This window comes from Hippichthys cyanospilos, chromosome 19 (assembly GCF_059441005.1).
Source record: "Hippichthys cyanospilos isolate Australia breed blue-spotted pipefish chromosome 19, RoL_Hcya_1.0, whole genome shotgun sequence".
Classification (NCBI taxonomy): Eukaryota; Metazoa; Chordata; class Actinopteri; order Syngnathiformes; family Syngnathidae; genus Hippichthys; species Hippichthys cyanospilos.
The window spans coordinates 15,317,153-15,332,095 of record NC_142387.1 but is presented as its reverse complement, the minus strand read 5'-3'; the positions used below and the strand labels follow the sequence as shown (position 1 = coordinate 15,332,095).

The following is a 14,943-nucleotide window of genomic DNA, read 5'->3' as shown; positions in this document are numbered from 1 at the left end:
GCCAGACGAGACAAAGGCCTCCCCGTTTCATTTTTTTCGGGTACCGGATGACGCGGGGCGTCGTCGTCGTCGTCTTCGTAGTCGCCCTCGCCGCCGTCGCTCATCTCCGCGGCCTCGGCGCCCATCGGCGCGCCGTCTTCGCCCTCCTCGCCGGAGTTATCGGCGGCCTCCGACGCCGACTCGTCGCGCGGAGAGTCGCAGTCGTCCCCGTACTTCCGCTGAGACTCTGCGGGCGCGGATGAAAAGGAGTAGAATGGCGCCGACGCGAAAGCTAAGGGCTTTTAGCGCGGGGGCGGCGCCTCACCGGACTCGCCCCGCTGCTGCATCTCGATCTTGTCCAGGCGTCCCAGCAGGGAGTCGATCTTGCTCTTGATCTGAGTCAGCTCCTTCTTGATGGTCTGCAGCTGCTCCGTCTTCACTGCTGAGGAGCGCCACAATCACGGAGCTTCACGTAAGGGCTACTAGCTAGGCTGCCCGTCAAGCCGCCCGCCGGCAATAGATGAAATGCGGCCGGTCGTCTTTGTTTCGGGAATCAAACGGCTGGTTAGCCAACTCGATTGATCATGTCAGTTGGGAAGCTGGCTAGGTTGATTATTTAGCTAGGTAGCCAGCTAGCGTGACTGATTAGGTGGCTAAATTGATTACATAGGGAGTTAGCTAGCTAGATTGATTATGTAGGGAGATAGATAGTTAGATAGCTAGGGTACTTATGTAGTTACGTACCTAGCTTGCAAGGTTGATTTTGTAGATAGGCAGCTAGCTAGCTTGACTGATTAAGTAGCTAGATTGATTAGTTAGATAGCTGGATTGATTATGTAGATAAAAAGGTAGCTCGCTTGGTAGGTTGTTGGCTAGCTAGCTAGAGTACTTATGTAGTTAAATACCTAACTAGCAAGCTTGATTATGTAGGTAGGTATGTGGGTAGATATCTAGCTAGGTATTTAGGTAGGGAGGTAGCTAGCTAGCTAGCTAGGTACTTAGCTAGGAAGGAAGCTAGGTAGATTGATTATGTAGCGACCAGTTAGGTACCTTGCTAGCAAGGTTGATTATGCGGGTCGGTAGCTAGATAAGTAGGTAGGTAGCTAGCTAGATTGATTATTTAGTTAGGTACCTAGCTAGCAAGGTTGATTAGGACGTTAGGTTAGCTAGATTGATTATGTCGGTAGGTAGCAAGCTAGCTAGAAGGCAGCTCGCTAGTTAGGTAGTTAGCAAGCTTCGTTAGCTAGCGGTTTTGAAAATGTTTTGCTCTTGCCTCCCGCTGCATTTTTATGCGTCTATCCGGAGACATTCGCTTCATGAAAGCATTCATATCACGCCACAATTTCTCCTGTTCACTTCCCGCGTGACAAACGAGGAGAGATTTGGGCCTCCCCGCTGCGTCTGTTTACTGCTTTGCTTACTTCTTTTTCATGACACCTCACTTAAGTTCTTTTTTTTTTCGAGGGGGGGGGGGGGGGGGGGGGGGCACATTTCTGGACTATAAACGAATAAGATGGTGTTTTTGTGGCGCTCGGGCAGATGAGCCCCAAAGCCCCGATGCTCTTTGACATCCGTCAGATTGCGTCAGCGCTGCGGAAAAGACGCTCGGGCGCTCCGTCAACAAAGCCAAAAGAGTTTCCCGGGCCGAGGAGATGCGCTCCGAATCCAAACTTCCTTTTTTTTTTGGCCTCGCCGATGTGCGCGCCATGAATAAAACATAGTGCGCGCTCTCCGGCGAGGACTTTTTAATCCCTCACCAGAGTTTATTGCGAGAAAAAAAAAAATCTTGCCCACACAGGTAGGAAACGGTGAAAAACGGCTGGCAGACTTGTTAGAGTGCAGCGGGATGATTTATGCGATGCGCCGTAAGTGAAATGATGAATTTAATAAGCTTTCTTGTTTCCATGTTATTGGGCTCTCTCGCTCCACGGGCAACTTCTGACTGGACCGACGGGGTGGGGGTTAGGGTTTTAAAAGTGACGTTTTTGGCTAGCTTTAGCCTGGGCTGTTAGTGGTAGTTATGAAAATGAATGAATGAATGAAACCGCTACATGAAATTTCCTCGGAGCAGTTCAGTTGTATTTAACTTTGAAAGCAGTTTTTGGTTTTAACAAGCCACCGTATTAGGAGGAACAATCGTCTAAAAGACTTTTATTATCTATGGTGTCATTTATATATGATTTATTATTTATTTTATAAAAAGTGTGGCGTAATTACTAGCACGCACGTTCGTGATTCTTTTTTTTTTTAATATGATTATTTTCCAAAAGCATACACTAGTGATAGGTGTTTTAATTCAAAATCCAAATCCAACGGTGTAAAATATTGGAGCGATATTGACTGAGCAGTATGTAAGGCTTAAAAAATGCCCCCCCGAATTCTTTGCAAATCTGCATTCAGCTTTTCAAAAATTCCATTAGCGCCATCAAAGCGGCAAGAAAGCGAGCAGGCGCGCGCGGCGTACGTACGTTTGACGGCGGAGCAGGAGGACGACGAGGTGGGAGGCCTGGAGGACGAGGACGAGGAGGACGAGGACGTCTTGACGGGGAAGGAGCTCTTGATGCGGCGGGACGAAGCCGCCAGCACCCTGGAGCGCTTCAGGGGGATCACGGCCCGGGGGGGCGGCGCCACTCGGTAGTCGAAAAGCCTAAAAAAAAGGCGTCTTCAAATTATCATTATCATATTTTTATCATATTTTGGCTCATGTATGGTGTATCATGTAGTATTTGTTGAACAATAAATCAACAACAATCTTAAAGTCAGTCAACTAACATATAAACACTTAATCAATGAATTTACTGTGTTTTTAGCCGACATTAGCGGGTTAACAACAACTAACAAGTACTAATTATAAAGTGCAACCTCTACACAAACAGACATAAAGAGAATAAACACTCATGGCTTACTAAACATAGGCAGTAGCGTGCGTTATCAACAGAAATGATAATAAACTATAAATATGAGCTGACGTCGTCATTCACGGAATGACGCACGGAGAACGTAAAACAGGAAACGGAAATGCAACGCGACCCGACAAATTAAAAGCATAAAAATGTCACGAACTCTAACGCTTGAAGAATTTAACATAGTTACTAACTAATATTACTTCGTTACTTGATTAATACAGTACTGTATAATGTACTTTTGTGCGTTTTTCAATTTTTGCACTTTTTTTAAAAGATTTTTTATTTTGAAACCTTTTTTATTTTTCCTGGAAAAAAACGCCAAGTACTGAGACCGCAAAGTAGGAGGGATCACTGTATACACATACATACATACATTTTTACATATGTATATATATACACTATGCACATTTTGCAAGTCGTGTACATATACATACATGCACACATATATGTACAAATATACACATACGTACATACATTTTTACATATGTATATATACACTATGCACGTTTTGCATAGTTTGCATCACGTTTTTGGGAGTGAATGTGACAATATTCTGAAATATTTTGCTTGGATTTCTATTCCGAGAGAATGATGATGTGGAGCTTATTTTTATATGGCGGAGCAACAATTGCCTCAAAAAAAAAAAGTGCGTGCGCTCGAGAAGGAAAGTAAATGTCAAAAGGAGGCGCGGTCTTCCCCCCGGAGCGACGCTCGCGACAGCTTTGACATTTCGGGGGGAAAAAGAAGCACGGGAAGGGGCGGGATCCCCAACGCTCCCTCTGCCTCGCTTCAGCAACAGCCAACCCATTTGTGTGTAAATCTTACTTCGGTCCATGCCAACAAGCTGCTTCTCTTTAGCGCCGCCCTAGTGGCTACTAACTGGAGCATTTTCAGGAATGTATGAAAAAAAAATTATGGAAAAAAAGATACAATACTAAATCACAATTAACATATTAAAGACAAAAAAAAGTAATAAACGTTGGAACTTTGATAAAACGTTTTTTTTTAATGAAAATCCACCATCTTTTTGATTCATTTCAATGAGGTTTACAAACAAGCCACAACTATTCTTCACATTTTTCAATAGTGTCAAAAAAATTGTAGAATAAATAATACATTGTAGCATCATTTTTGTTTGCTTCGCATCTTTAAGTGATTAAAAAATAATAATGACATTTTTTTTAAAGTTTTTAATGACAATCCATATCAATGTTTTATATGGATTATATAAAATTGAATGTTACATGCAGGGCTGTCACTATCAAATATTTTTGAACTATTATTCTGTTGAAGATTCAACTGATTCATCAAATACAAAAATGTGCCACATGTACAGATCGGCCAAAAAGTTGCGCAATTCAAAGTTGAGCAATAATTGTGAACCTGAGCGGTTAGTCTTTGAGCTGTCATTTTTTATTCTTTGTGTATTTTCATTGGTGAACCTTAAAAGCTTTTTATGAAGGCACAAGGGAATTGCTTAAAAAAAATGGACGCATAATATAACAAACCATTTTTAGACCGTGCTTTGGAATAAAAACAGGAAAAAAAGTATATATAAGTAACTGGGATTGAATGTTTGGATTACTCAAAAAGAACATAAAAATGCCTTTGAGATTGAATGAAAAAAAATCAAATTAGCTGTCTACATGTGTTGCTCCACTGTTTGTGTCAAATTAATAGTCACATCTAAGACAGTGTTTTTTTTTTTTTTAATTGTTCCCTTTGCATGAAGGAGTTTGACTTGAAGCCTCTCTTTAGAAGAATTCTTTTCCATGTGCCAAAGACGCGCTTTTCTGAGTTACGAGTACACATCTTGACAAAAGAACCGGCTGATGTAACACATACCTGGTGTAGAAGTCATCTCTGTAGTACTCGTAGTCAAACTCATACCCGCTGCGAGAAAAAGACGATCAAAAATCAATCACACGGGAAAAAATGAAGTCAAGGGTGCACAAGGGAGCTGAAATTTCACCATATCCAAGTTCAACATGGCACGACCAATTAGTTATCACACTAGCAGGAGTGTGCCATCCCTTAGCTAAAATACTTCACAAATGAATTGGAAGAATTTGTCCCAAAAATGGACACAATACTGCTCAAAGGTTAACGGCGGGGACGCTACCTGTAGACAGCCGAGAGGGGCCTCTTGGAAACGCTTTTGGGCCTGTACGGTTTGGGCTCGCCGGCCATGTTTATATCTGAAAACACACGCAAGCACAAATGACATCATTAATCACATTGAATGAGTCTATTGATCCCATTCATTATGTCATATCATCCTCACCCTGCGCGCATTTTGTACCTCGATATCAAAGCCTTTTTCGCATCAAAGAGTAAGACAATGGGGAGCTGAAATTTCACCCGGATGGTGACATGTCAAATTCCGCTTCTTTTCGGCTAAGATATCTTGGGAACGATGTGGAAGAAAATGAAAGCACTAAAAAAGAGACTGGGGAGCTGAAATTTCACCCAGATGGTGAGGGCATGTCCAATTCCCACATGGCACGACCACTGAGTTATCACACTCGCAGGAGCGTAGCATCTCTTGGCTAAAACTCTGTGAGGAATGATGCGGAAGAACATTAAAGCAATGAAAGAAGACACCAGGGGGCTGAAATTTCACCCGGAGGGCGACAAAATGTCAAAGTCCGACACGGCACGACCTACTAGTCATCACGCCACAGAGAGTGTACCATCCTTATCCCAAAAAATGTAACAATACTGCACAAGTGTCAAGGAAGCAAATAAAGAGAAAATCAAAGTGTAGCAAACTCCTAATTAGTAATCAATTCCACCATATTGGAATCATCAAGACATGAGGAAGCACTACAAACATTCTTGCAAAAATACGGCCTATGAATAATTCACTTGTGAAAAATAAATACTCCTGACACGGAAGTGCGGGAAGAAAGTGACTTTGTAAGCAAAACAATGCTAATGACGGAGCGCCGCTCGCCGATTCCGTCGGGCCTCAAAGCCAGCCGCCGTTAAAAGAGAAAACATCTGACGCCCTTCGAAGCCTTTCCGGCGGGAAAGCGCTTGAGGAAAAGTTGCGCGGCCACACGGGTCGACCGAGGCGGAATTGTTTCTCGGCAAAGGTCGCGGCAAGGTCCTGCTACTTTGCGGCTCCCGGGAGGCACTCCAGCGGGGCGCCGTTTGCTCCCAATCAACGCGGCGGACCCAACGAAGGGAAAACTAACTCATACTTCAACTTTGATGATCGGATTACGCGCCAATTATATGCAGAAAACAGTAGACTATTTGGCCAGGCGCTTGTTGATGATGTCACTGGCGCTCGTCTGACCACAAAGTTGGTTCTAGTTGCTAAGATATCCGTTAGCATTAGCTGGACAGCTGATGGCTATCCACGCGTTGAACACATAAATATCACATACTTATACACATGAATGTAAAATATTAAAAGTAACTGGGCAAACTGGGCTAAACTGCTGCATTGCTGCCATCTACTGGTAGGTGTGTGCCGGTAAAGTCGTTTTTTTTTTGTTAATTTACAAGGGGGCAGTAGCAAACTTTCAACAACTATCCTGATTATAAAGCTTTTGCTCGTAGCGCCGAGCAAATCATAAGCTTAATGCAAAATTATGATGTGAAATGCTATAGGTGAATCGATGTGACAGTAATTATACAACTGCAACAGACATGGAGTAACCCTGCATACAATCAATTATTTTGCCCATAAATTGAAATTTTCCGTGACGTTTAATTTTAGATCATTCCAAAAAAGTTTGCTTTCAAATGTCCTCTAGTGAGGACACTGGGACTTAGTAGAGTCACTCTAATGAGTCAAAAGATACTGGCGAAGAACCACTGTCCTTAAAGTGGACACAAAAGAGGGTGTGTCTTGGGATTGGACGTATATGACAAAATATAGAGGGGTAAATTCTCAGATTGACAATTTGTAGGGGACCTTCTCTGCCTCTTCTCCAGGCTAAGAACTGCAATCTGGTGCTTGCCTGATAGTCAGAAGATTGAAGGCATGCGGTTGTCATGGCAAAATCTCCGTTAGCCAGTCCAAAATCCTTTGGACTTGATGGGAAGCCACAAATGGACTCGCGTCATTATTATTCCATCGCATGGATCGTCGGTTATCGTCTCTGGACATCGGCTGAATACAAACGACTTTTTCTTTTTTTTGGGGGGTGGGGGGGTCCGCCCAACCCTCTCTGACCTTGGACTGACCCCACAGCCCTCACAGCTGTTACGCCAGCGGCTGTTGGGCCCCCCTTCAAGCCAGAAAAGAGATGTGTTTGGATTCCTGCTTGCGGGAGCCCCCCTCCCTTGTGCTTCAATTTTTTTGGATGCCGATTTTCACTCGAGTGCTTCGAGAACCCGCGACCCCCCCCCCCCCCCCCCCCCCCCCCGATATGTCGCAATATGCTGCAGCTTCTCGACTGTATTTATTCAAAGCCTTTTGCTGGCATTCCACTCAGCCGCACGGGTACATGAAATTCATTTACGAAATCAACGTCCGAAATCAACCAGATGGTGACAACATCAAAGTTGAACATGTTCAACAATTATTACATGAAAGCTCAAGTAAACTTTAAAGTAAATCTTTGTTTCATATCAAAAATACCAGCGGTATCGCCACTTGATATCGGTAGCTACTTAAGTATTGAGTTCTTGTACTGATATTGGTCCGAGACAAAAAGTGGTATTTCGCATACCAAGTACAATATATTTAAAAAGTTTTTGTTCTAAACAGACTTTCTAATGAGATTTTCACCTATTTTAGTTCTGAATAACGATTCGACTTAATCAATTTTTTGTCACATAGAACTGAATTCCGTTAATCTTCTCTCCCCATTTTAATATTTGAACTCATTTTCACAACTGGCGCGCATCCCGTAGCAATCAAAGCGGCACGTCGGCAAACTTTTTTTTTCGCCGTTTTCATCCTGGGAGGGATCATCTCCTAATCCGCGGCCCCTTCGGCGCAGATAAGAAGCGGCGGCGCTTTTGAGAGCGGCCGAGACCCAGCGCCGATCAACTTTGAAAAGCGGAACGTAGAGACAAATATTTGTCTGCTTATGCTAATAATATTCCGAATGTTTGCGAGAGGAACCGCGCCACTACTATGAGACGTTTTCACCCAGAACGAGACAAAATTTAATCCCGAAAGAGTGCGTCAAGAGCATGGAGAAAACATAAAAACATTTTGTGTCCACAGTAGAGGACATTCGACTTTTTTACTGTATATCGTCTGACTGATTCGAGCAATTAAACTAAGCCCCATTGTCCTCAGTAGAGGACATCCTGGCCTTTCTCGTGACGTCTCATGAGTTCAGGTTGGATGCAATTCACTTTGCTGTCCTGCTGAGACAAAAATGGACACAATGGACACAACAGTGGACACAAAGGAACGTTTGCATCAGCAAAGTCGAGAAATTTAAATAATCTCATTTTCACATTACAAGTTTTAAAAAAACGAGTTGCCATGACATTTTCATGACAAAGGTTCTTTTTTATTTTCTTTTATATATATATATATATATATATATATATATATATATATATATATATATATATATATATATATATATATATATATATATATATGACAGTTAATTAGCTACTATTGGACAATATGGTCATGAAGGATGACGTCACACACATCTCAGGTGATTGACAGCAAAACATTAGCATGCACTCGTTAGCTGTAAACGCCATTTAAAAAAAAAAAAGAAAAAGAAAACTCACAGCGATGGTTGCGACGCTTGCCTTTGTACATGGTCATTTTCAAGCGGTCCAGATATTGAGTTTTTAAATATATTTTGGGGGGGGGCGAAGAGAATGACGGCCGGGTTCGAAGGACGGAGAGAGAAGAGAGAGAGGAAGACTTCTTGACTGGAGGCAAATTGAATGGAATTGTTTGGCTGAGCTCACAAGGAGAAGTGGCGCCGCTTCTTTTTGGAGCGTACCAAAAAGGGAGACGACGAGGGGGGTGCCCTTGGCTCAGTTTATGCGAGTTAAGAGTGCAAACGCTGATTTATTTCGTAACACACATTAAATTTAGATTATATCACCTTAAGACATTTGTGTGAAATGTTTCAAACAAACAAACAGAAAACTACACCACAGAAGGAACTGGTGGTTTGAAGCACCCCCCCTCCCAAAAAAAAAACGATTTTAAGATCTTAAAAAGAGCGAGTTTTACTTAGTTATTTTATGCGTGAAAATGGTTAAATCCAAAAAAATGAACCCACAAAGACTTAAGATTGTATTTAATATTCGCTGAATTTAAGAACTCGTTAGCATTATGCTAACACACTATTTTAGCATAATCACACCAGTGTAATTATGTTCCCCTTGTTGATTTGCAAAAAATATTCTTCTAAAGTGTTTTTCAATCCCAGACATACTTTTTACTTTCTCTTAAGCGTCCTGGCATTGAATCCGAGGTACTGTACTTTTTTATATATTTTACCATTTTTTTCCCAAGCGTTAACCTGAAGGATGATTTAAAAATGGATGGTAGTAAAATTAAGTACTAAATTACTTAATTACTTTAGTTACTTATGTAAGTGATTACTTTAGTGCTTAATTCATTTAGCACCAGAACTGCCTGGAGCCAAACACTTGAAAACGAATAAATGAATAAACGATATGTTTTTTTTATAACTCTGAGGGTGGTATTATTTAAAAACGTCTGTCAGTAGACTGTTAAAAAAAAAGGGGGGGGGGGGGGGGGGCTTTGCTGCCATTCCTGTTTAATTCTAAGATCTTAATCTTTCATCTAAACGTAACGATTATCTCTTCGGGGGAAAAAAGTGCTCAGTGAAAAAGAAGAAGGTTCCTATGGCATCTTTTTTGGAATATGTGTTGCTAGGGTGACAAGGACACGAAAGCATCCTCAAATCGTTTCAACGTTTCTGTTGTGTGGGGCTGCAAAACACGGTGACTTATATGTTTTATGAACCAGCTCATCATTTTTGAAAACCATCTAGAAACCAGCATAAATAATTTGAACCAAAAAGGAAGACAAAAACTTGTTACATTTGGCCACTAGAAAGATCCTTATTCAAAAAACAATGTGATACGTAAACCTAAATGACTACTATTGCTATTTCAATAAATGTCATTTTTTTCCTGTTGAAAAACAATGGTAGTGTTTTATTTAAAACGTTTACAATATGCTGCGCATCTACTTGCATACAGTACTGTGCTTTATTTTTGGCTGGACAGCATTTAAAGTATAACAGCGCCATCTGCTGTCCATAGTGGAGTAACAAAAACAGCCCCCCCCCCCCCCCCCCCAGCAAGTATGATTGCTATTCAGATGATAATAACGTCTGCGGGATGTTAATGGAGCCACAAATTATGAAATCACAGGCCCGTGGAGGTGAAATTCAAACAGAGGTGGAGAGCTATTGCAAAACAAGTTTTTTGTTTTGTTTTGTTTTTTTTGCATTGATTAGCATTTGAAAGCTTCCAACGAATGCTTATCAACACGTGTGGAGCAGCAAAACACACACAAAGAGCACGTTATCCAAAAGAATAATTAAAAAAAAATACCTCAAAATTTCCTCAATCCAAAAGAATAATTAAAAAAAACAAATACCCCCAAATTTCCTGAATAGAGTGTAAAGTTTTGTACATCATTCTTCCAGTATTTTAGCCGAGGGATAACCGTTAAGAAACTCAGTGCTGCCCTGGCATGTTCGTGGCAGAACGTGGTACTACATACAGACTTGCTTGGAAAAAGCCATGAAAGAAAAAAGCCTGCGACTTTTTTTTTAATGCACAGAGCAGCCCGAGGGAGTGACAGGTCTATAAATTAACTGCTGTCAGAAGACTAAAAGGAAGCAAACAACCCCCTCAAGCTAACATCAGGCACACCTAACAACTCCTTTAATTGCTGCTCGCTCCGTCATTGTCACAGCTGCTCCGCTATATGTGATGACATTATTTCTTTTGCGTCAACAATAACAATTTTTCCATCCTGTGTTTTTTTTTCATCAAAGCAAGACAAATTGAAGTAGTGAAACTAACACATTTAATAAACATTATCCCCGCAGAGTAAGAGATGTTCAATTGATATTTCTGTCGTGCTATTAGATAAATATCGATCGTGTATTTGAGATGATGTACATGCGGTTATATTGACATTTTGTTTAGTATTGATGCTTTGTGTAATTGAGCTAATGTGATAGTACATAAGACAGCAAATTTATCTTAATGAGTGACGGAAGCATTACATGTTTTATTTTCAAATCAAGAGCAAATGGATTGGAACATGACACAACTTGTTACTAAATTGCGGATACGGATGCATATTATGATTAGCAAAGCAATTTTGCAGTAAATGAGTCAGAAATTCAAAAGATCATGTTACAAATTCTATCTTCTGTAAGTGCTGAATAATAAAATCCCCAGAGATGAAGCAAAACTAAAAATGCACTTCGTAAGCTGAACCAATCAGACACGGATGGAACAACACTGTTTAAAAATGTGTTTACGACTAAAAACGCGACATGCTGGTTAGGAAGTACTTGGATTAAAAAATACAAACAAAAAAACAAAAACAAAAGACAAATAAATGGCGGTAGACTGAGTGATAAAAATATGCAAATTTCCTGTTCTAATCATGCTTATTACAAACATGTCTGCACTAACATTAAATCCTCATCGGACGCGTACCTAAAGAAATGTACGGAGCCTTGCAATGCCACCCAGCGTCCGTTAGATGGCAGCAAGTGATCGCAAAATGAGACCGTGTGGCATTACGTTGACACCCACCCAAACATGTCTGCTTGATGATATGAGATGTGACACCGTCTCCAGACGTCATTTCAGTCCCGATGAAGGTTTGATGGACGCGGATTATTGCTCGAACAAGCGCTCCATCGCTCAAACTCGAAATTATTTCAAGCTTGTATCAAGCGTCCGTCCGAATACGAACACATACAGCCTTCTCCCTCGCCTCATTGCATCATACTCTCGAGTGGAATCGCAATCCCAATAAACAGGATCGAGTCGACTGAATTCGCTTTTTTGAAAAAGACAGATGATGTCAGTGCTTTTCAAGACAAACTGAAAACTACTATAGTGCTGCAGCTAACATTTTAATAACCGATCAACTCATTCAATGCCAGGGAAGTATGTTCACGATTTTTTAAGAGTTAAATATTAAATCGATACTTAAGTGCAATAAGGACATTAATTTCCAGATACTTAAGTATTAAATCGATGCTTAAGTATCTGGGATTAAATATATGGACTCTTAAAAACAAACAAACAAAAAAGAAAACATGAAAATACGTCCCTGACAATGAATTAACTCAAATGAATGAGTTATTTATTATACACTATAATATAGTGATAGCATCAGAATCTGATATCGGTCCATGCCGACGCATGTGCGATATTAACCCATTCAATGCCAGGGACGTATTTTCACATTTTTTAAGAGTCTGGACATTAAATCCCAGATACTTCAGCATTAAATCGATACTTAAGTACATTAAGGACATTCATTTCCAGATACTTACGTACTAAATTGATACTTAAGTATCTAGGATTGAACGTCTCGAGTCTTAAAAAAACAACAACAACCTGGAAATGCATCCCTGCAATCGACTAGGCAAAGAAAAACAACAAACATTTTCTAGCTTGAAACCAAAGCTCTCGTTTGTTTAAGTGTTTTTTATATGTTTTGGTTTCCAAATCTGGAACGGGCGTGACGCAACTTTTAAGTGAAGAGCAAGCGGCTAACGAGCAGCGCATTAAAAAGAGCCCGCGAGCCGGCCCCGGGTCGCGCCGCCACTCGGCGGCCAATTACGGCGCTCGGCCCCCGACCGGCCCGTCCAGTAAAGGTCGGCGTCACGGGGCCCCGGGTGGCCTTTTTTCTGACGCGGGCCGGGAACGCCGGCGCCTTGGCCTTTGGGGAACTCACACTTGACCTAGTTTGCCGGCGCATTGATTTGATTAGAACAGCGCATTGGCTGCTCGCTCAGCCGGGGCAGTCACCTTCGCTAGTGCTCAAAAGTGGAAAATTAGCCACTTTACAGCAAAACCACTAAAAAAATCAAATCAACACGTCAGACAATCTCCAACCGCCGCCCCGAGGTCCGGTATCGGTCCCCGGATAAACTGGTACCGGGCGGCATAGGTCGCACTCGAAATAATGATATTTTGGAACTGATTTAGTTCACCATATTCATTTCTTCATTCATTTGTGCTTCGTTTGGCATGATCTTTGTTTTTTGGCGCCGCCTGTGGCAGCTGTTGGTATTACATTAGATATTAGATTTTGTAGTGAGGAAAGACGGTGTGGCTTCAGTCACTGTCAGTTGTTTGTCTGTGAAATCAGGCCCAAGAGTAAAACATTTGGTCCGCAGTAAAAAAAAAAAAAAAAAAAAAAAAGGCAAATTGACACGTTTGTGGTGATCTAAGGCCCTCGGAAAGGCAAGACAGCTACTGAAAATCAACTAATTTCTTCATTACATCGATTTTTTTTCAAGTAATCAACCGAAAAATCAGAATTACATTCTGACGAATCTTAGAATCGAAACTTTAAAAAATAAAATCTTAAAAAACTCTCACTCGACACATACTATATCCAAAAAAAAAAACTATACCTAATGGTAAAACTAATAAAATAAACTAAAAAAAAAATAATAAAAAACGAAATTACAATGGATATAAACCAGCAATAAAAATGGATGAAATCTAACAATTAAAAAAAAAATACAAGCAGTTTCCGCTCAAGCGCCATAAGCAACTACAAGTACGTACTAGACGCACGTGTGTACTTGTACTCTGGAGTGTGTGTTCCTTGGGCGCCAGAGGTAACGGCCGCCACAAAGCATTCCGTCACGCCGCCATTTATTTTGCCTCGGGGGGGGGGGAATGGGAGAAGTCATGTCTTCATTCCCGTGGTGACTGGATCAATTATGATCAAGTGTTAAAGGGCACCTTTGCCGTCCCCGGGGGTCGGCGTCGCCAAAAGGTCGCGTCGCCGTCACGGCCGAGCTCGACACCTTCGCTTCTTGCCGTCATCTCTGCGGGCCGCGAAATATTCCAATACGGGAACCTGCTTCCCTTTTATGGGCATGACGGTTGCAACAAATGAGTATTTTATAAATCCATTCATGTTGATTACCGTCATTTTCGGAATATAAGCTGCACTGGTTTACAACGCACAACAATTAAAAAAAAGATGACTGTGTGATTTTTATCAAAACATATTTTTATAAACCGCACCAATAAAAAATTAGCAACAAACAAGTATTTTGATAAGTTATTAATGCCAATTACCGTCTTTTTTCAGACTATAAGGAGCATCCATTTTTATTACAATTTTTTTATGAACAGAGGCACACCTAAAAGCCTTATTTTTTTTAAAAGCTAACGGTGCGCCTTATAATCAGGTGCGTCTTATATATAGATCAATATTGAGATTGGGATTCGTAGATTGGGAATGAATTGATAAAGTAAGCTTTACCTGTTTCTTTTGTGTGTTTACAGTTGAACAAGGTTGCTCATATTGACATTGAGTTATTATGCTATTGAGAGTTTCGAGTTGTTATTCGAGTTATTGTTATTGAGTATTACTACATTGTGATTGAGGGCGCGCCTTATAATCCGGTGCGCTTTATAGTGCGGAAATTACGGTAATTGGTTATCGGAAATACATCGATTGGATCAGGCCACATTTACGTCAGACTGTTATAGCCAAAAAGCTATTTATCATATGCAATTATATATATATATATATATATGAACTTCAACTGCAAATCACTTTTGTCATTTACATGTAGAACAGTTATGTGACCAAAAAATCTGTAATACACAATAAGTGGAGAATAATTAATAATTATTTCCATGACATATTGTTTCAATTCATCTGTCGATCAACGGGCTATCAAAATCATACTCTGGCAAAACTCAGAATCGGCATGGGTTGGGCTCCACTCACATGTTCGGACTGTTATATGACATGTAACGATAAGTGTAATATTAGCCAGTGACGTAGAATAATAAGGTCACGCGCTATGTAAAAGTCTCGCGCTCGGCGCAGTCTATTAAAAATTCC

The 14,943-nt window shown here is 40.9% G+C and overlaps 1 protein-coding gene across 4 annotated transcripts in view; it reads right to left on the bottom strand.

The window, feature by feature from the left end:
• Positions 1-14,943, bottom strand: part of LOC148408085 (RNA-binding Raly-like protein) — a 70,742-nt gene that overhangs the window by 1,670 nt on the left and 54,129 nt on the right. For 3 of the 4 annotated variants that reach the window (XM_088441893.1, XM_088441895.1, XM_088441896.1), the window contains 5 exons: positions 5,008-5,083; positions 4,731-4,778; positions 2,448-2,626; positions 305-421; positions 45-226 (listed from right to left, as the gene is read on the bottom strand). In XM_088441893.1, the coding sequence (XP_088298019.1) occupies positions 45-226; positions 305-421; positions 2,448-2,626; positions 4,731-4,778; positions 5,008-5,083 (602 nt within the window). The remainder of the gene's footprint in view (positions 1-44; positions 227-304; positions 422-2,447; positions 2,627-4,730; positions 4,779-5,007; positions 5,084-14,943) is intronic. The other variant, XM_088441894.1, reaches the window with a different exon arrangement.